This window comes from Zophobas morio, unplaced genomic scaffold, assembly GCF_036711695.1.
Source record: "Zophobas morio isolate AGI-343-1 ecotype UQ-CSIRO unplaced genomic scaffold, CSIRO_AGI_Zmor_V1 ptg000024l, whole genome shotgun sequence".
Lineage (NCBI taxonomy): Eukaryota > Metazoa > Arthropoda > Insecta > Coleoptera > Tenebrionidae > Zophobas > Zophobas morio.
In genome coordinates, this window is record NW_026972129.1 from 18,179,189 (window position 1) to 18,203,045 (window position 23,857).

A 23,857-nucleotide genomic window follows, 5' to 3' on the forward strand; every position below is an offset into this window, starting at 1 on the left:
GTATTGTTTATTTATATGGTACCTTTTAATTTTGAAAAATGACAAGACACTATTTTAATTACTAATATGGCGTTGATCGTAAAATTCGAAGTTGCTATGTTAATAAATTAATAATTTAAATATAAAAAATATGATGAACTCTAAATGAGTTCATAATGATGAGTGCCAGAAATGTCGGGATCGGTCAAAGTTAAAATTAGATAGCTGATATTAAAACATGTGAGTGAACTTTGGGTTGCATAAACATAATTATTAAATGGACGCTATTCGTGAATCACCGTATAATATAAAACTGAGGATTATGCTATGTAGTAAATACTTATCCAAATGGAACCAAAACTTGTAGATATATGATGTGCTTCGCTTGCCTGTATGAATGTATTCTACAATTAATTTACTATTTGAATTTCCCGCCTTAATTAAAATACTTAAAACCTGTGACTGAAAAGTTTTTGAGTTATAGTCGACCATAATATGCTCCATTTGATTGGCATCATTAATTAAAAATGACATTACATTAATCTCAAACATGTTTATTTATTTAATAGGTGAGGGTCTATGCGGGTTCGTTATTTGACGAGACAGTTTTGTTTGCCATTTGACTGTTGTATAAGGGTCTTCTGACCCTGTGATTAGCTAAATAGCCAGAGAGGTTTTAACCTCTATTGTGTGACAAACTCGTATAGAAGCAAAGCGTGTGTGGAACTGTTAAAATAATAAAATACTGTTTAAGGAAACTGAAAAGCGCAGCTGTCAATTAAATCTCTTGGGAAAAGAGCTGACTTAATTTTTTTTCTTTTCTTTGTTTTTCCATGATCTACAAAAATCTAGACTGGATTTCATACTACAACTTTGTTCAATCGTAAGTTGTGTTAGTAGAAAAAGAACTTTTCAGTATTGTTATAGAAACAGAAGTCGTCGTATGTCACTATAATTTTGGTGGAAAAATCCTATCTAAAATGTCCAATATATAATGAGTCTACCTTGTGGTTTATCAATACATCCAATTTTTTTTAGAATTCTTTACAGTTACTCAAAAAACTTCACACATATCTTGGGTTTTTAACTTATAGTGTTTATCAGTTATCTAAGAGATTGGATTTGTATAACTGGACTTCAGGAGCAAGCGAAGTTCCGTCTAAATAACTGTAGACCAGCTTTTTGGTGTGAAATCGTTTGGATTGAGTTTCTTTGTTATTAACTGATAAGTAAAAACAAGTTTGTTTACTCTCTGAAAGTATTGTAACAGGGCCATTTTGACGAATATATCATTTTCTGTTTGTTTGTCTATCTCTTGTTGACGATTTTATTTGATGAATACCTAATCTTCGAAACTATTGGATTGACTACAGGACTTTAAGGTCATAATGTAGATCGTAAATCTATAACCAAAATTTGTTTGTTCATCTCTAGCCCAAACATCCCGCCAAAATGAGACGTGAGCAAAATTTTAAAACCTGCGACAAATTTAAATTTTGACTTTGAACCGTGTTTGTCAACACAATGGAATCACGTTGTATTTTTTTCTATGGCGGAATGGGTTCAAGTGCAAAGTCGTGAACCCCAAGGTTGGAAAAGTGCCGCTAAATTAAACACAAAATATGGAGGACAAAAACTGTGTATTCCGTCACTGTGGAAAGGGAAAACCTGCGAGTTAGCTATAAAAGCCTCTTCAGCTCTCACAAATGAAATCAAATGTCCCGAATCAATGCAAATATTTGAATATTGCAAATTTAAACACACAAAGTAAAAAATTTACCGAGAGTAACTGTTGAAACGAGATGATTTTACTATATCGACAGGATAACACACATCACATTTCTATGCCTAAAACACCTGCCGGATATTATACTCTCTATCCGGTCTTCGCAAACTAGCCAACTATTTAAACCAAAGTGCGCGTTTCGCACGCAGACAACAAAGAATTGATATGATGTTAAATTATGCATTAGCTAATTCAAGTTATGAATCGAATAAAAATCAATTCACAGATTACCTTCTTGACGCCATTTCATATTTCAACAAAACTTAGATTTAATAAGATCAGAATCAAAATAAGATGATCTCGGAAACCCTCGGCGCACTTCGAGAATAAATGTTCGAATTCAAGCGGCAAGAAATGATTAAACTTGAGGACATGAATTTAACGGATGATAATTTTGAAGGTCTGAAAATTATTAAAAAATTCTTTACGTGAATTTGACATTCACTTACAAACACAAAATAACGCTTTAGATAGATGGATTAAAAAACGTAAAAATTTAGCCACTTTTGTCAGATTCGTCCTAAATAATTTTAAAGATTTTGTAATGTAATAAAATGAAGAAATCTATGGATAAAACCAAGATACCTCCAAAATTATATTGAATAATGAAAGTCCAATCGATTTCAGATACCCAACACAAAGTAGTACATACATTAAAATATGGTGAAATTTAAAAAAAAAGTCGACATTTAATCAAAAGGATTTTTTAAATTATTTTTTCTCTTTTCTTGAACAACGTGTCATAGAGTTGAATTAGTGGCCAATTTTTTTGAACACCTGTATATGACTTTCCCGACACCTGGTTTATATGAACATTTACATGTGCGTGTTGACGGCGTTGTCGAAACTTTACACACAACATTTCAAATTAGTAAATCGTTAATTAACTAAATTACCTTAAATTACACTGGTTGAGGCAGACTGTGGCACCCAATGCGATTCATTTTTATTTAAATATTTGCTTTTTTATGAAATTACAAACTAAATTTTACTTACCAATTTTTAATACGTGTCTTAATTGTTTTAATTTTATTATGTTCGGATTCATAGTCAGTTTTCACACGGAAATACAGACACAACATTCGAACCATTAAAAAAGCTGCACAAAAATCCAGTTGAAGTGATATCGCAAGACGGAGGGCATTTCTTTTATTTCCTGTGCTCGATTTCGTCTCTACTTTCATGACGTATCGATTCTATCGTGTGAAATATTATTTTTCTTTTACCCTGGGTTGTAAACCTTCTATTGAGTTCAGTTAGGTACCCTAGAGGAAATATATTTACAGTAAAATGGTGACTATAAATGGCGGCCGCTGATTTAAAGAAAATATTGTGTTGTTAATTTTTTCTTTTCAAAGATTGAATAAAACATCTTACAGAGCAGGGTTCTGCATCGGGGTAGATTGTAATTATGACCTGTTTTACAGTTAGGAAAGAGAGGGCGCTTGAAGCTCGAAATATATTAGAAGCTGAAACTTGGCGACAATATTTTAATTAGAATCAAATAGCACTTAATTGTGAACACATTGTTTAATTCCCTGATGTTTTTAAATTTGTCTTTCATAAATTGGTCGTAAATGTTCAGATTTTTTCTGAGCTGCTAGCATTTAAAGCTTAGATAATTTTTCTTACATGTTAAAACGCTTATGTTTGTTAAAATTCGTAACCGAAGCACATCAGGACGTCAATAGATACTATAACAGTTTTGGAAGATGACGTCATTAAGTTTGTGGTAGGGGTGAATAAATAAAAACTTTGATAGAACTGTTTTTTAAATGACTACTGGGAAAGTCGTTTAAAGAAAAAAAAAAACGTTCGGTGGAAGGGGTCATAAAACAATGGTCTAATATCGTAGCCTACTCAAACTCTCTTTTTTTTGGTACATTAGTTACATGATTTTAAAATAGCCATAAAACTTTTTAGGTTCTATAATGTAATACATTTATGAAAGTCTAACAAACAATCGGAAACAATAATTCAGAAAATAATAATCTAACTTTTCTCGGTTTCATAACAGATAATTTAAATTTACTAACTCGAATGTTTTCCGTGTATTGTTTCCTGAAAATAGAGGCAATCTGCTTTGTGACGGTGTTCCTCTTTCAAGCCTTTGCAGGGAAACTCCCTGCAAGCTAAAACGTATTTAATGGATCTATATTTTACTTTTCAGTTATTATTAGACGTGGCACTAAAAAATTTCTACCATTTATTAGAGCCGTTGTCAGTTCTTAAGAATTGCACCACTATATTTTAAAAGCAATGTAATGTTATGACGCGCTTCCAATGGCTCATAAAAATTCCGCTAAAGCTGGGGATGAAAATGCGGCAGGCTTCGATCTCTAGAGATGGGGATTACTCAACGGTTTCGTCACCTTCGGCGGTTCTGTCTCTATTCCCCGTCACCTGCCTCGTCTAGTTGATAAATTTTACGCTGGTTACACAGCCACCATTTGCCACTCAAATTGGGGTAGTCGATATTATATTTGCATTTTTTAATGATTATAAATTATTATGTATTTCAGATAAAATGTAGTACAAGATATCGTGATGATTCTACGTGATCTTCTCTTAGTATTTCCATACTATAATATGCAATTTTAGTTAAGGTGACCAGAATTTCAAAACTGCTGAGGAGGACGCGTAATAATAATAATAATAATAAAATACACATGGATTTTTTTTTAACTTTTTAATACTAATTTACATGGGTTAATAAGGTAAACTATAGAAATTACTATGTATACTTATCACTAGAATGATTTTTTTTTTAAAGTACTTCATTTTCTGATAACATTTTAGAAAACTCCTGACATGTCATATTAATGTTACATTTTACAACAGTCATTGCCGAAAGAGTCTCTACTGTTAAGCGCGATTTTTCGGTAGTCCAAACGTCATTAACAATGGAGAAGACTCTTTCGACCGACTTGTTTGTGCCTGGCAAACAAAGAAATAATTCAACTAATATTTTTAAATTTTCACACGGAATATACTGATTTTTAAAATGGTTGAATACATCAAGCCATCTTTTATCACAGTCCATTATTTGTTCGTTCCACTCTTGTGTTGCAATAAATTTGTAATCTCCGTATTGCGTCGAATAAACGATTGTCGTCAATAACACAATTACATTTTTCCAATGCAAATTGTATCGTCGTCTGAACTTCTTCCCACGTAAAATTTGATCTCAGTAAAGTCCAATTCATAACATCAAGATCTTCTGTATGTTTTGTCAATTTACTGAGGTTTGCACTCGGAATACCAACACAACTACAGTAAATTTTCTAATTTAAATTAATTTACCATAGAAGTAACGTAAACCGTAAAAAAGTAAAGCAACTTAATTGATCAATCAAAAAGGAGGATATTTTTTATTTGAGGAGGACACGAGGAGGACATTTACGCTAGGAGGACAGCATACATGAAAGGAGGACTGTCCTCCTCAAAGGAGTACGTCTGGTCACCTTATTTTAGTTTGTTTATAGTTTTAACTACAAAAAATGATGTTGGATGAAGGACTAAAGTTTTTATGAATCCGATCTGCATGAACACATTTTAGTGGTCAAAAATGTCCGATTCATTTGATGCTTTTAGACGTTGTAAATAATCATTATTATAATCCTGAGTAGTTTATTGGCTTTCCAAAATTATTTTTGAAAAAAGAAAGTCAATGTCCATTATTTGGCCGTTTCGAGTATGCATTTTGTCTAGGGATTTGAATTAGTTCCAAGTACTATCACAATGGTTGCAATTAGAAGCTGCCTGTTGTGAAGTTAAGTACTTGTACTTTTCCAACCTTTTCTACCTGCTGAAGGAAAGGGTGGGAAGTTTACTGTAGACGGAGTGGAGTCAGTTACTATTTGGTACTTCGTGCTGTTTGTTTACCGGGAGTTTAAATTCTCCAATACAAATATTGTTGATAAATTTGAAAACTTTTTGAGTTTGAATTTTTGTGTAGTAATAACGCTGGCGTTGATCGAATTCTAAAAATATCTTACTAAAAAATTGTTCAATATTTTGCATTATACAATGGCGGATTTTTGGTGGCTTCAAATGCTGGAATTGCTGGATGAGGCATTTGAAAGACGACGAATACCAATTTTTTGGCCGAGGTATTCATCACTTATAGTTACGTCACTTTTCTTCGTTAGTATGTCCATCATAATGAACAATTTACTCATTTGGCTCGCATTTCGTTATCAGTGGGCAAGATGGAATTACAACCGAGCGCAGATAATGTGGTGGCAACACTATAATATTCAATGGTAAGTAATAAGTTTGGTTAAGTTTTATATTCTAAAATAAACTGTTCTGTGAAGGTAAAAAATGTCCGGCATTGAAGTTGGCTTCGAACCTGGATTTGAGTCTCTTTTTCTGTAAAATCGGGTGAGTCATTCTTGATTTAATTAATAACTTATTCAACCATATACATCGAAATATCAAAGAAAAGAGTGCTTCTCTGCTACCAAGGGCGAGGGCTCGATTTTGCATTGATACAAACAGATTATTCTAAGAAGCCATAAACTCACAACAAGAATCGGAGATGGCCGGTGGCCACAATTTACGGTTGTTACTTCTTGTTTGATATAATGCCAAATTTTTTGAATGCAAATAAATATTTCTTATTTCAAAAAATTGGTCCAAGGCTATTTACACCCTGTGAAATACAGTCAAACAAATTTAGCCTCTTCGAAAAATTATAAAATTAAAATAACCTTTACAATTTAAAGTAAATGGATATATATTGGAGATCGAACTGGGGATCCATGTTTTTTATGGTTGGTATTATGTATTTAAAGACCGGCTTACTACGAGAAATATTGGATAATAAAAATTAAAATAATAACAAACAAAATCAAGGCAAATCCATAAATCACGAGTGTAGGAATATGTTATTTTATAATATTTATAAGGCATGTGCTAGGCCAAATTTTGAAATGCTGTCATAAAAGTTTTGGTAGGGATGATTAGACAAATTTTTCATATATCTTTTTAACTGCGTCTTTTCAACTATGTTTTTCCCGTTTGCGTCAGAACAACTTTGTTAAAGTGATTTTTTATTATGTCTTAGTAGTCATATCTCGTTACACTGGTATGCCTTAATTCCTGGTCTTAACTCCGGTTCAAATATTGTGTTATTTTTTATAACAAATTTTGTAACTCCATAAATACTAATATTGCGTAAATAAACAATTAGGATTAAAATAATTTTTAAGGTACTTCGCTTCCTAATCTAAAATGAATTGAATGTGTTCCACCAATAACTTTGCGGCTTTCATAATATTACAAATTCACATTTGTTTCAATTTGCATGGATTTTATATTTGAAATTTAAAAAGGGACAGCTAAAATTTAGTTTACAATAGATTCTTTTATCAGTTTGGACGGGAGTTAAAGCAAGGGATTAAGGCAGTCCAGGTAACAGTATAACGAGATGTGACCTTGGACCAGAGTTGATGATAGTCCGTGGTCGTCACTTCTTTTCTATGATGGCTGAAAATATGGCTCTTCGTATTAATAAACAATAAATGTCAAAAAGCAATTAATGCTAATTTATTAAGAATCGTGGAGAAAGAAAAGATTTTTGCGAAAATAGAAGATTTTAACTATCATCTGGATAGAACACGTATATACTTTAGTACTAAATTTTGGAAAACGAAAACAAGTAATTTTATCTTCGAAGTCGAATACTAATTACAAATTTCCAGATGCATTATATTGATTAAAAATTTATTTACAAACCTTTTTAAGTAAGAATATAAATTTTCACTGGTCTGATCTTATTCGATTTTTTTCTTTACCGAAATGTTCTAAAATGGTTCCATTATATTATGACATTATGAGGTTCAAATAGAAATCGAATGGAATAGGAAAAAATAGTCAAATTACTTTGCTAGTAGAGAATTAATACTGATAATTATGGAGCAAATTAAGTTTTAAAGTTCAAATAAGAAATCGTATGCGACAAAAATATTTATTGGGTCTATTACGTGATTTTTAACGAGAGTAATTTCTAAAACTACTCGACCGATTGTTGACAAATTTTATCTATATTTGAGGAATATTATGTTTACCAAAATTTGTTTGATCAACCCCACTAAAAATGTGAAGACGTCTTATTAAAATTTTGCATAGTAAATTTTATTTTCGTTTTATAACATAACATACTCCTACACTTGTGGTTTATGAATCGGTTTTGATTTTTCCCCTAGACATCCAGACTTTTGGAAAAAAATGAAAATTGTGAAAAAATATTTTCAATGTAACTTTGAAACTGTAAAATCGAATGCTTTGAAATCTTGCAAACTTTAACAAACTTGATTTTTTTTTCTGAAACTCTTGTAGTTTTTAATTAATTCTAGTAATTTCTAAAAGATCCTTAAATTTTAGCTGAAATAAATTTTGATGAAACAAAATACTTCTGTCTTTCAGTTTTACACAAGCCTTAATTTAGAAAAAAGTTTGAAAATATTTTCTTCTATGTTAATAAAAATAGTAAAATGCAATAGTTATTTTGAATATCATAGTTATAAATTAAATCAGTCATTAATTTTTTTCAAACACCCCGTATTAGCAAATCTAAAAAATTTTGATGCAGTGATAAATCACAAGTATAGACTCATCATATTTTGCACATTTAAGACTTTTTAGGGGGGGATGAGTAAATACATTTTGAACAAAAATTTACCATGCTTATAACTTTTAAAAATTTTCAAGATTTCAACGCATTCATTTTTTTTGAGACACCCTGTATAATCAAATCCAAAAATATGAATGGATTGATAAATCACAAGTATAGACTCATCATATTTTGAATATTTTAAATAGGATTTACACGGCAAAATTTGGGCTGAGGTCAACAATTTTTTGGAGGAGATAAGCAAATATATTTTGATTAAAACATTATCATGCTTATCATAACTTTAAAACATCTGTAAGATTTCAAAGCATTCGATTTTCCAGTTTAAAAATTAAATTGCAAAATGTTTTATAATTTTGATATATATTTTTTTTAATCTGGACGTTTTGGGTAAAAACTCAACACGGCTTCATAAACTACATGCGTTGGACTATGTTATTTTATACAATTTAAAACCCATTTGCTATGTATAATTTTAAAATGACATTATCACATTATTGGTGGGGATGATTAGACAAATTTTGGTTAGCGTTTTACCATCTACATGATATTCCTAATATACAGGCTGCTCAAAAAATGGCAACGGGACACCTATTTCTTCGTACTGTAGGGGTCATGAAAGGTAGAGAAAACGTAAAAGTAGATAGGCGGTCGACGGACTCGATTACAATACTTCCTTTGCTTACGCTCGGGAAGTAAAATGTTATACAAATTTTGAAATGATATCTACAGAGTGGTGGAAAGTGAGCTACTAACTTAATATAAAAATTTTATTAATCTGTAAAATTTTTGAGCCTAAACACTTTTCAGAACAAAGAAGCAGACACTTGTATATTTGTTCATTATACATTAATTTGTTAGGAACACATTTGTGTAGACATTTTATGTGCCATTGACCTCCACATTTTGTTTACATATCGTGATATAAAATTCTGTAATTTCTAGTTAAAATCATCCACACAAAAAAAGGATAAAATAAAAAGTTAAATATATTTTATGCGAACTGCGAAACAACCAAGATTTTTTAATAAACCGTTATATGATTTACGTAGAAAATAAAAAAAAACACGGTTTGTATACATTGTGTTAAAGTCTAAAGCATTTCACAAAGGAAAAAACGAAAAATTCTTTAGTATAAGGGAAAATATAAATTGAAGTAAAAAAATCTATTTTTTCTTTTTTTTTGTGCCTCAATTTTTGTAGGATTTGTTTTACTTTACAAATTAGAATTGTAAACGACTATATACTCAGTTTTTTATTTTTGTTTAAATTACGCGAGAAAAAGCTTGGTGTCAAATTACAATTTTGTTTTTTTTTTTTATTCACATCGTATACTTTTAATTTAATCTATTCATGTGGAATAGTAGACGACGTAGGTGATTAAAATTAATAGTGAAGTAAAGTAATAATTCTGATGATATTAAAAAGGATGAATATGTTAATTTCTTTCCTACTTAGTTTTAAAGTTCGTTAAGAAAAAGGTAATGTACACTACAATAAATTTGAAAAAATGTTAAACTACGACTTGTTGCAACCGTTCTTTTGACATTAGCTAAATCTTGATGGCATTGATGGCAGTCTCGATTTCTTTCTCGTTAATCATTTTATCCCCAAAATCAAAATTTTGGGAGGTTCGTGGGTCTTAGTAATTAAAGACAATACAAGGTATTTAAAAGATTTTCCGTAAATACTAATTTTAAATGTCATCGTGCCATAATCTAACCTTGAACGTCGCAACATTCGGCATTGAATTGGGTGTGGCGGCGACAATAACCGGACTAAAAATCCCAAATCCGGAGCATTTATTTACCAACGTGCAATTAAATACTTAGAAAAATTACATACACAAAAAAAATAATGACGTTACGTTTGTGCGCAACGCATCCAAAGTCATTGAATGCAATCAACTAATCTCTTCCGAACTATCGTCAAAGATCCGACGAAATTTTTTCGCGTAATTATGGTGGACCATGTAGGAAATGGATTGAATGTCAAAAGCCTGTTTAGGCGTGTACAATATTTACAGGATTAATTTATATTTCGAGTAGGGGAGTAACTAAAATGGGCGAGTATAAAAGCAATTCGGACTCCTGACAAAGCGTATTCATTTTTCAGACCTACAGCAAGGTTAGAAAAATCGTAAAATCAACAAAATGAAGGTGAGTGTGCGTTGCTCTTTTAATTAATTTTACCAATTAATTACTGTTTTTACTTGCGTTTTCATTAAACAAAAGCACATCGCGCTTACAACATAATTATACAAATTAATGGTAATTGGGAGGGCTTTTTTGATCTTTTGGGCGTTAATTTTGTAATTTTACATTTTTTATTACTGATGAGGGGTAATTATGAAAGTCCGATATGATTTTTTGCGTGCCTCTGCTTTCTTATTATTTTCATATGTTTTGATGTTTTGTTCCTGGCTTTGTGAAAAAGGTTGGCGGCGTTTCTTATCCTTAATGAAGCTTGTATTGTTCGTGAAAGATAAATATTTCATTCATCAGAATTAAGAAAAAATGTTTTTTAATTTGTAATTTTTTGCAAAGAGCTTATATTTTCGTTTTAAAAGTGATTTTACTAGATGAAAGAAGTTTAATGTATGATTAGTTTATTACGAAATTCGGAATTAAACTTAACAAGATTTTACGACCTTTTGTAATGCTGTATTACTTTAAATTATTTCAGTAAGATATTTTTTTGCTTTGTTCAACAAACTTGATGTTGTGAAGTAAATTGTAAGCAACGGATTGTTGATAAATTATATCTAAAACGTTGTAAAATTCTAGCGAAACGTACTCTCTCATGATAAATGTTGGTGACATTTTATAGTATCTAGAGAGAAATTTAGTTTTTTTGATGCGTCTAAAATTTCGGTAATTAATTTATCATGATACTTTAAAAAAGATAGAATATGTAGTCCAGTATACATACATATTTCATTCAGGATTGCAAAATCTACGCAGAAATAAATATCACTCGAAAATTAAGTTAGAGATAAATTATAATCACAAATGGAAAGGTCAAGGTGGAAAACTTCCACTTTTTGTTTGTGCGAAAGAAAATTTTAAAATGCATTTATTAATCTTAATTTCGATTGCGTTTTTTATTACTTGATAGTTTTGTGAAAATAAATTATTGCCTAAATTTTACATGAGTAATAAATGGGAAATAAAAATTGAGGAAGTGCGCAAAATTATGTCCTATTAATTATTTAATCATAAATGTGTAACCATTGTTGATAAAATCATTGCTTGTTAAGGGATGTGTTAAAACCAAAATTTCAAAGCTGAAATATTAAACAGAATATTTTATAAAGTCAATTTTGTTTGAAAATATGAAACAATTGTGAAATTGTTGCACATGCTTCCAACAAAAAATATGATGATATATTACAATATTTTTCTTGTAACTTTGTAGTAATTTTGCTAAAAATTCCCGCGGGATTGTGGATATATTAACCAAACTGCAGTTTGTAATTTTTCATCGTTCTAATGATAATGCGGCTACAGACAACCATTACCAAAGTTCACTTGTGTAATGACCTAATAATTACCAATTAAAGCGTAGACATTGCGCTACAGATGGCTGTTATGGCAATTAGGTAATTGTGGGAATGAAAATAAAATTATCCTGTATATTGTGGCGAAATTTCCTGAAACCCAGGAACAGTAAATTAGTTTTCAGAGTACTCGCTTCACCATTAAGTCCATTATTTCAACAAATTCCCCGCCAAATAATCGCCACAATAAACTAAAAACTCCGTGTGACATAATCCTCCAATCAATTTCTCGTGTCCTCTACGGCAAAAGTTACCGTTTTTTGCTCCCATTCGTATTTTTCTAACCAGTGTCGCTGTCATCTCTTGCATTTTTTGTTGCGGTATCTAAGGACATAAGCAAGGGATGCGAAGGAAGCGCCAGATTTACCCCGCCGTTTCTGAGCTTTTTACGTATTCAGTCTCTGAAAAATTTATTAAAAGATGATATGTTTTCGGGCGGACGTCTAAGCGGTCCACACTTTTATAAGTAAACACGACCTATTGGAAAATACAATTATTATGGGACCTTGTTACGATTTCATCGAATGTCCAACAAACTAAAGTGCAAGAATGTGTGCTGTCTGAACTTATTGTTGTTCGGAAAAAGTTTTTCAAGAAAAAAAATGTTTCTTATATTTCGGCAGGGTCGGGATTCAGAAATCTTACAAAAGCAGAAGTAGTATCATCTAAAAATACATTCCTTATTATTATTTTACATTAAGGTTCCTGCAATTAAATTATTTTCGTTTTTTCGGTTTCTCTTGCTATTAAATCCACTAAATTAAAATGTTCCTCTAGGTCAGTGACATTTTTTTATAATTTATTTACGAATCTTTATAGCTCAATTTAAACGCAAAAAATGTGTTCATCTCTTGCAACACTTTAATTTCTTATTAAATTAAAAACTGGAAAACATTTGCAACAAATCTGCAAGTACTGGGAAATTTTTCTACGAAAATCCCGCCGATAAACTTCGCAATCCTCAAGCGTCATTAACGCACAACACTTTTTCCAGTCCTTCGTTGCCCTCTGCGTCCTCCTCGCTGCCGCCTCCGTCAACTGCGGCGTCATCCCCGCCACCACCTTCGTCCGCACCCCCAGCTTCGACAGCGCCGTCATCAAGTCCGACCGTCTCGGCGGCAATTTCGCCTACAGCACCGTTGAGGGCCATGCTTACGCCGCCGTCTCCCCGGTGGTGCAGCGTGTCACCGAGCCCGTCGGCGTCTCCTACACCGCCCACCAGGTCAACCTCGGACATGTGCACACCCCCGTCGCCGTCTCCCAGCCCATTTACGCCCAGCAGTCCGTGGTAAGTAGGGCGAAACGCACCGCAGAACCAGATTAAACCGATTCTCGAAGCGACGTCAAGAAAGCACTCGATGTAGCACGTAATTACGGTTAATTTGCTTTGTATGGAGACGTCAAACTTGGTCATTAAACTAAAAATTGTACTAAACCGGTTACCTAATCATGTAAACAAAAATCAACTATTGAGAAATCTGAAGTCACTCTACTATTCTATTGTTATGTTAAATTTAGTCAAAAAAGGAACACTAACAGTAATAATAATTTATTGGTGATTATTACAACCAAGGTATTAATATGTATCAAAATACAAATAAGCCTAGGGCTCCTCTATGTTGTTTTATAACAATAATGAAATTTAAAAAATAAGGTTATTTAAAAATAGAACAGTATCCGGAAAAGAACGATACTGGTTTAAACTGGTTCCCTCCCAAAAAATGTACCATTTTTTCATGGTTTTGCCCAACAGGTAGCGCAACCCATCGTGTCCCACCAGCATTTGTTCTCCGCCCCCGCCCTGGTGTCTGGTCCCTCGGTGATCTCGTCGCCCATTTTCGCCCAGCACCCCGTGGTGGGTGGCATCGCCAGCCCCGTGTTGGGTGGCATCGCCAGCACCCCCATCGCCGCTGCCCCCGTCGCCCCCGCTGCCCCCACCCCCGTGCAAGGAACCGTTGTTGATGCCGATACAGTTGCTGTAGAGTCTGCTTAAATGTTACGTTAGTCAGTAAAGAATTATTTATGGTAATTTGTTATTTCGTCGAATCGTATCGATCAATAAAATGTTCACTGCCTAATTCTGAGTTTCAATGTTAACGGGGCATTTGCATAAGAAGTGGTTTAGTAGAGACAGGAAAAGGAAGGTGAATGTTTATTCACTGATATGGCTTGTTTTGACACTGGTATGAATAAATCAGAAGTTAAATTCGATTGACCGTTTTTTTGATTATTTTAAGGACGAGATTTCTTTGAAGTTTTAGCTCATGGAAATGAAGTGAGTTGAGAGAAATTTTTGGATGATTTGATTCTTCTTTTTCCTATCTGGTTTTATAAAGGATTGATTTTGTATACGCAGTGATCATTTTATTATGTCGATAAGCAATTTACATGATTAGTTACTTTTTTCTGGTTGAGATACTTTCAAAAACGTAGCAAAGGGTGTGGATTTTATTTTTGTTGTAATAAGTCTTTATTTACGCGTGTGCGAAGTATGTGCAGTGGAGGTCGTTGCAAAAATTTTGTATTCATTAATATGTATTTGTATACTTCCTGTAGTTATTATAGATCTTATTTTTTTGCGTTTCATTTTTAATTAAATGTCAAGAACGAAACCGGCACCTACGGTTCCTTTAGAAGTTGTTTTGTTTTAAGTTTAGCAATGGATCTGTGTTGTGGTTTGGTGAATATCGTTACAATGTGTTTATGCATACATCTTGAAGACAATTTTTTTAGTTTATATAAAGAACTTAGCATTTTATGTAGACACATTGTAACTAGAGTACATTTAAGTGTAAATGAGGCTTATTTTTACTTGTATTAAAATTGTTTAATAAAAGTTCCTTGATGATATTAAAATTTAAAAAAGTATTACGTATTTAATTTTTCCTCCGATACTGTGTTTTTTATGCCAAGGACACATAAATTATTTTCCTGCTATTTTTTGATGTCGATATAGGTTGATATTCTCTTTTACGAATTGTCTATGGAGGATGATTAAATTAATTCCACTAATTATTCAAGATAGATGAAATGTTAATAATCAAAGTTCCATGGTTTTTTGAATTCCATAATTTCCTCTTTTCAGATTTGGGTACACAGTGTTCTGTTTTCCGATTCTCATCTGAATAACTCGGGTTTAAGGTTTGGATTCTCCAACGTTTATATGAAATTTCTAAATTGAAATCATTAGAAGTAAAATATGACGTTCCACCTCACATTTTTTCTCATCTAAGTATTTAAGCTATTTTTACCCGTCTTTTCATCTGTTTTAAGTATTATTTTTTTAAGAAAATAGGCCAATTTTGACGAAGTTTTTTAATGCTTCTTTATAAAATCAAAAAGGTTAGTTTTTTTGTCGTGAAGTTTTTTAATATATTTTTTTAACAAAACAGGCCAATTTTTAAAAATTTGTAGAAGTAAATGACGGTTTATAATAGTTATTTAAGTTATAAGCAATTTAAAGCCGTGTTAACATTCGAGGTAAGTGAGTATACGAACCGAGGCAAAACCGAGGCTTGTCGCTTGCCGAGGATGTTAACACCTCTGTACGTATATTACGTTTTTTCCGCTGCTGGTCGAAATTCTCTTAAATTTGGATAAAAATTACGTTTGATTTCATATCCGTGAACAATTTCTAATTTTTTTGTTGTAAGTACGAATTTACGTATGAATCTTTTAAAAAATGGTGTGCCAAAAAAAATTGTGGAATCTGTGTCAGAAAACGTCGTGCTGGCTATATGTTAGAAAGATCGAACCAGCTAAAATCATCAGCCAGTTTATGGTACGACTATTTTATGTTGGAAACAACATTGAACTACAAATATCAACATATCGAAATTTTCAAAACTAGTGGGATTTTTGAAGCTGAAGCGTCAAGGTTATCGGCCAAAGAAGCCACAAGTATTAACAAGAGAAGGATTTTTTTTAAATTCATAGAAGACGCTGCAGATGAAACCTATCTTTTTATTCAAGGTAAGTCTTTTGTCTTTTCATTATTAAAATTAAACTCGATTTTTTTATTTGTTTTAGACCTTTATGATAGTAGGCATCGCAGGAGCATGCGCAACAGACGAATTCTGTAAAATGGAAATGGCTGATGTTACTGACCATGGAAAATACGTAATTATAACCAGTGGCGGCGTAGCGTACCCCCCATATAATAACAACAAATATAAACGTGCTCACTGGTCTTTATTTTAGCAAAATATTCTATGATCTTATCAAAATTTACTTTCCTTTTTTTTTACTATTGATAAATAAAATGGAAAAATTGTTTAATCGCGCTTAGCTCATTGTGGACCTTAAGCACGATTTTATCAATTTTAATTTTGAAAACCTTCTTTCACATGAAGCCATCGAGACAAATGGTTAAAAAAATCTTAGACACAACGCTAAACTCGGAACAGACTGAGAATAGCTCCATTTTACTATGAATCTGAAAATTACGTCCTAATTTTTCATTCGTTGTCAGATCGAGGGGCGGGGCTTAATTGCAAGATCTATATTTGTCTACAAGAATTTAGTATTTTAAACATGTTTTAAGTTTCTTGTTCTGGAAAGACGACTACGTATATAAAGAAAACAGGCAAAATATAAGTCCCGCCCACCTGCCCTATATCAATTGTGATGTTTTTTTTTAATTGTCAAGAGCCAAAGGAGTGGAATTTAAATGCAAAATTCTTATTATTTCTCTACAAGAAATTAATGTAAGACATGTTTTTGAGTATCGTGCTATTCAAAGAATGCTATGTATATTAAGAAATAATTAAAGCCAAAGATTAAGCCCCACCCATACCTGCCCTTATCTACATAGTAATGAAGTTTTCATTCGTTGGCAGACCTAGGGGCGGAGCCTAATTGCAAAATTCATATTTCCTTACAAAAATTAACCATTTTAAACGTGTTTTAAGTTTCTGAGAATAAAAAAAAATCATCACAATTAAGATGGGGAGGGTGGGCGGGGTAAATATTTTGCCTTTTTTTCTTAATACATATAGTATTTTTTGAACAACACGATACTCATTTATAATTTCTCGTATTTTGCAGTTAAGCTCCGTCCTCTTGGTTCACTGCAAATAATAAAAAATCATCATAATTGAGATAGGGCGGGTGGGCGGTATTACATTTTGCCGTTTTGTTTTAATATGTGTAGACTTCTTTTCATAACAGGAAACTTAAAACATATTTAAAATGGAAAATTTGTATAAGGAAATATCGATTTTACAATAGGCTCCGCCCCAAAATTGTAAAATCCATTTAACCATGTTTTAAGTTTCTTGTTATGAAAAGATGGCTATGTATATTAAGAAAAAAAAGGCAAAATATAACCCCCGCCCACCCCTGCTATCTCAATTTTGATGATTTTTTTTTATTCGACGTAAGCCAAGGGGCGGAGCTTAATTGTAAAATCCTTATTTTTCTACGAGAAATTATCATGTGAGATATGTTCTTAAGTAATCGTGTTATTCAAAGAAAACTAAATGTGGTAATTAAAACAGAAAACCAAAAGAGAAGTCCCACCCATCCGTCTCGATCTCAACCGTGATGAATTTTTCATTCGTTGTCAGACCGAGGGGCGGGGCGTAATTGCAAAATCAATATTTCCCTATACCAATTTACCATTTTAAACTTGGTTTAAATTTCTTGTTGTGAAAAGATGACTACACAGATTAAGAAAAAAAAAAGGCAAAATATAAGCCCTTGTCAATGTAACGTCAACGGATGATATAAACGACGCATACCTTCGCTGCGTATTTATCTTCCATCGGCAACGTCAACGGCGAAAAGCAACGTCAGCGACAAATTTATAAATCGACTTTTAGGTTGAACAACACTAAATATTACGAGAATATCATTCATTGCTGTCTAACGATGGTCTAGCTCTTCGTAAAATTTATCAAGACATTATTTTTAATTCCCGAGCATAAGCGAAGAAAGTATTGCAATCAAGTCAGTCGGTCGACTCCACTTTTACATTTTCTCGACCTTTCATGACCCCTAGAGTACTAAGAAATCTAGATGACTAGGGTAAAAAATCAACGCGGAATCATAGATCACAAGTATAGGAGTATGTTATTTGATAAAATAGAAATAACGCTTACTCATTATGAAATTGTTGGTAGGAATGATTTATTTAATAAAAATCGACTCAGTCAGACGACAGGCGACAGACGACAAACAGACGGAAAGATGAGACCTACACAATTTGGCGTTTTTTTATTTTCACCTGAGGGGGTACCATTTTAAACCCACCTTTATCCCAATCCTACGTTTAGACAGATCAGTTTAAGATGGACGTAATTATTGTCAATCCTTAAATTGATATTTGCATATCTTTTAAAAATAGAATCTGCTGTAATTGGAACAGTTACGTTTAAAAAAGAATTCATTACGTATTGAGTGAAAATGTTATGTTGCTTGAAGCATTTTTTTTTAATTATGTAAAATAAAACACAAATTCTCTATTATATAACTGTATTCATAGTTAAGATTTAGTAACAACTGACAGTTAAAACTATCGCCTGACAATAAACGCCGTTATATGAACGTCTTGTTTTTAAAAACAAGATGTGGTTGCATAAGATAGTTTCTCTACTTCGCGCTTTTTTTTTATTTTAAAATAAAAATTGGAATTTTAAAAATTTTGAGGAAGTAAAAATGAAAAAAAAAGGATTCGTATTTTAAAATAATGTTTTATGAAACTTGCGTAGAAGAGGTTTTCCTTATTATGAAATATGTCCAAACAGAAATAAAAATTGCAGTTTCTAAAAAATTAAATTCGACTCACGGTGAATTCAAGATTCAGGGAATTATAAAGAAAATTGTTGTAAGAAGCGACATTTTTTCGATTAAGCGTCCAAATTGTGCAAATTACATTTAAGTCTATTACTTTTAATCTTACAACACATTCACTGTACTGAATTCTCGACTGAAGTTTTAAATAACAGCTAACTCCAATTTAGTTTTTTCGATCACACGCTTTAAACACGTCTCTTCGTAGCTCAGTACTAACAAGCAATTAAATTTTTCGTTTGAAATGTATTACAGGGAAACTCACGTAATAAACATTTTCTTTATGAAAAAATCTTGATTTCTTCGACTTCGAGTAAGACGCCTACAAAGAAAATAATGAAAACGGTTTTTGCAAATCACACAAATATACGTCCTCAGTACGGTGGCAATAACACAAGTCGTGATATTATAAATTTTTTTGTTTGATGTTAAGTGGCCATACAAAAGACGCAACATAAGGGAACAGCCGAAAAATGAATAAAATAGGAGCCAGAAATGTAACGGCGTTGTAATTTATTGTCCCGCTCGCCACACACCATGGCACGAATTAATTGCAATTAGTTCTGAAGTGAAACTTTTTTAATACATCCTGGATCAATAACTATATTCCCGTTTTGTTATTACAGGTAAATCATGTTTTCTCGTGACACGTACACAGTGAACTTGGGTTGAATATCAATTTCATTCGAGCTATGTTTTCTATACTCAGATGAATAAATAACAAACATTGTATACATTATTCATCCTCCCCTCAATGTTACATTCCAAAATCAATTTCATGTAAAATTTTCAGGATATATGTCATTTTTATTTATGGGTCACCAATATTCCGGCTCAATATTCTGCTAAGGGTCCATAATTAACTAATATTGCAATAAAAAAAAAACCGAAGGAGCTATTTTTTTACTAAAAAATAATGAAGCAAAATTATTATTATTAATTTGCGTCGTATAAAAACAACTTTTTTGTATGTCGCTATGTATAATCCTCAAACTGTTTTGTCCAATAATGTTTAAATTCATTCTAAAAGTATTTTAAATAAACCACAACGTATTATTTCGTAATTAAATATTTGTTTAGGCACAACATGTTTCAATAACGCGTTATTTATTCTATTAATATGAAATAAAAATGTGCAAATATCAATTGAATGATTGACATCTTAAACTGATATGTCTAAATGCAGGCCTGTGACAAAGGTGGGGTTAAAGTGGTCCTCCTCGGGTGAAAATTAGAAAAAATTGGTAGATCTCGGTTTCCCTTTGTCGTCTGACTGTCGATTTTTATTAATTTAATCTCCGAAACTACTGGACCGATTGTTGTCAAATGTTGTATGTATATTAGGAATAAAATCTGGATGGTAAAATGCTAATCAACATTTGGCAATTTTTTTTTAGTACGCGTTATTTAAATTTTATAAAATCACATACTATAACTATACTTGTTTTTACCCTAGGCATCCAGATTTTCGCAAAAAAATCCATTTTGTATAATAACAATAACCGTTGTATACTAATATCTACTTATAAAATCTATTCTGATAGTTGCAATTTGCAGTAATAATTATTATTTTTGTGCTATAAAAAGGTCGGATTGGTTTTGACTCTATTTCATCGGTTTTAATTGACATTATTTTTAGTTTTGTTGGAATTATTAAGGATTGAGTTTACACCTAAAAATCATACTGTAATGAACAGCGTTATGTAAGTCGTTTAATGCCACTTGTTTTTGGCGAATTCTAAGCAAATTTTTGTATTATTCAATTCAACCACAAAACCTGAGAACTTTGCTTCATTTGTAGAAAACGTTTTCAATAATAATTTAATACAAATATTTGCTCTATGCTGCTTCGATTATAAGTTTCACAAAAAATCTCTGATAAGAATGCCGTGAAAATTTTTTGTTACTTAATGTTGCGCAACGAAATTAAATGCGTTTTGGCACAGAACATTTTTGACCTCGTTGAGTGTGTGTTCGATCCGCAAAGTGATTTCTTTATATGGCTTAATTTTGTTAAAAATAATTTATTTCTGTGGTAAAGTAAGATGTGCCGTGAGTGATCTTGAGGGGTCGCCGCCGAAAGAAAGGAAATCCGGATTTAAAGGGTAAATATTGTTACTACAAAATAATTTTTAGTGGAAATTATGAATCTCCATGTGTTTTTCTTTATAATTGGTAGATAAACTGTGCAATTTTCATATATTGTTTGTCATTACAGTTAAATTTCTGTTTACTAATCGTAGTTGTAAATCACAGTTTTACATGAGTTTTCATAAAATTACGATACGATTTTCTGTAAGGTTTCAGACACCTTTAAAAATTTTGACTCAATTTTGTAACAGTGCCAAATAGATATTACCGATTGTAACGTTTTTTCTGTTTTGAGTAAAACGTTTTTCCACTTAATATTTTAAATATTGTGTAAGTATGTAATTCTAATTTTGTAATGTTGGTCTCCATCGTTTTTAACAATTAACGTTAAAAAAGTCTAAGTTAATTTTAATTGTGTTTATTCCACTGGGTTCGTATACGAAGAAGAGGGGGTTTGCTGGGAATAGCAGAAGAAGAAGAAGCCATAAACGTTAGAATTTTGTATTAGGGATGCTTTATATGTATGGTGACGGATATTTTAAAGTCTTTATTAGCCATTTTAAAGTTATTTTTAAACAAGTACACAATATTTTTACTTTTGAACTTGTGCTGGGTAATTCTGCCTTTTTATATTCTTAAGAAAATTTCTTTTGGATATTTGTTTATTTTAGGTTATTATTTAGTTTTTAATATTTGTTCTATATTAGTCCTATATTTTTCTTATTTGCATATTTACTGACAAACTATTTTTTTAAGTTTTGGTGCAGCCACTGCGTCCTAACATGATTTTTGTTTGCTTTTGTTTTACTATAATTTGGTCAATTTTTACTTCCTGAGCACAATTAGTATTGACGTGGTGCCAGAAACTGTCGTGTTAAAACTTTTAACTATGTTTTAAATACTTTAAAAAATAGTGTTATTAAATATCAAAAGTTTACACATTATGGGTGGTGTTTTTAATTTTTTAGACGACGCGCTTCTCGTGAACAACCCTGTATAAAAAATCTAAAATATTAAAATTTTCTAATTGTCATATCTCAGTTTTTTGAAACAGAACATTCTATAATTTTATTATTGTATCTTACTCTACTTTTTATCTTTCGCTCGATCTTTTGGTGCATCTGTTAAAATAACAAACAAACTGTATAATAATACATAACCTTTATCTGGCTATAGAATATTATCAGAGATATCAAAATGAACCCTATTGTATTTTTTGTTCAAAAATTTCAGGAAAACTGAAATAATACTTGACAATGTCATATCAGAATTTGAAAAATAAAATATGCACATAAAATCTACACAGAGACAAATTACTCTATATAAGAATATATTAGGGGTTTTATTTAAATAACTCAAATTATATGTTGTGCCTTTTTGATTTTGTCCTTTATAGTTTGATATTTAGCGTCTTTTGTAACTACTCGTCAGACTACTTCACTCTAACTTGGTCACGTGTTTATTTCTCTTCAATTTCTCAGGACATGTTTGGAAACTCTCTAGTAAATTTTTTTATAAATATGCAAATGTTTTCGGTTTTTTGTTTTTCTTTGGGTAAGTTTTTAAGAGCAATGTTTTGTATGCTAAATTACCTCTGAAGATGGTACCAGTAGGTACAGTGTCGGTACTTTTGAAATAAGCGATTGTCAACGTGGCGTCGATTCAATTTTTCATCTCCATATGATGTTAATTGATTTGATACTTTGGACTATAAAATGGACTGGATGCCAAAAGAAAATAAAAAGTTCTCATCTATTTATTTAAAGATGAATATTTGGGAATATGAATAAGAGCCAACGTAGGATTAAAATAAAAAATGTAAGCTATGAGACATAATGAAATTTACTTAAAACAAATACAGCAAAGAAAGTAAATGATTCGAAACTAAAATGAAAGAACAGAAAGTATGTAATATATTGACAAAATGGATTTTAAACGTACAAGGACTGTTTACTTGACCATTTTTGTTCAAAAAATGTATTAAAAAAAGACAAAAATTGAATTGCGTCATTTATGACAAGCTGCCGACAATGGGCCTTCAACGCAGAATAATCATTTTCTGTATTCTAAATGATTAAAATTAAACTTGGGATGATATAAATCTGTTAATTACATTTTGCAAGTGTGGCTATTCAGTTTGTACGTAATACTCCTAATTAATTTTATTCTATTGTTAAGAGGTGTAATTAATTTGTCCTGTAAATGGAATTATTTTGTTGGACAAATAAATCTTTATCCATTTATTTATATTTTTTTAAATATTAATTAACTATCCAAATTCTTGCTCTGTGTACTGAATTATCTAAAAAATTTCGGTGTCCAGAAAAAGGTAAATTTTACTAAATAAGGCAACTCTAAAAATGATGCACTATAGTAGATCAAACTCGTTACTAAAGTGGAGTAGGTTGACACAATATTATTGAGTGTTATAAAGTTTTTATTAAGAAAAAATAAATAAAGCTTTTCTCTTGTTCATATGTGCAGTTTTAATTGTAGTTTTTTAAGAATGTGAATAAAATTCAATGCTCTTCCGTTGGTAGGTAAATATGCTTTTATAAGTATATTTTTATACATTTTATTGGCAAAAATTCTTTTATTTTTCTTCTTTGTATCTGCATAACTTGTTAGAACATTCACTAATAAACCATTTTGCTAAAGAAAGATCTATGAAGCAATTGTCAAAAGTTACTATCGCACGCAAAAGTATTGTCGGTATCCAGCAGCGAGGGTATTAAACTGTTCCGCCTCCTCACTGTGGGACTGTGGGATAAGGATCAAAATTCCCTGCGTTGATTACCAAAAATTTTTAATTCTAAACGAGAAGTTTTTGAGATATAATACATATATATTTTAAACCAAACAGCGGAGCGATTTTTTTTTAACAATAATTAATTTTTATTTAATACATTTATTGCGGGTAGAGTTTAAATGGGAAGTAGAATTTTTTATTAACAAATCAACCTGTTCCAGTGAGCAATCGAAAAAACTGACCAATATTGATAATTTGAAA

At 31.5% G+C, this 23,857-nt stretch overlaps 1 protein-coding gene across 1 annotated transcript; it reads left to right on the plus strand.

Moving 5' to 3' along the window:
* The first annotated feature begins 10,456 nt into the window (after nt 1-10,456).
* LOC135135420 (uncharacterized) lies at nt 10,457-14,042 on the plus strand. Its single transcript, XM_064064465.1, has 3 exons — nt 10,457-10,564; nt 12,959-13,252; nt 13,718-14,042. Exons 1-3 carry the CDS (start codon nt 10,559-10,561, stop codon nt 13,955-13,957), a joined length of 540 nt encoding a protein of 179 aa, XP_063920535.1. The 5' UTR covers nt 10,457-10,558; the 3' UTR covers nt 13,958-14,042.
* The last annotated feature ends 9,815 nt before the right edge of the window (nt 14,043-23,857 follow it).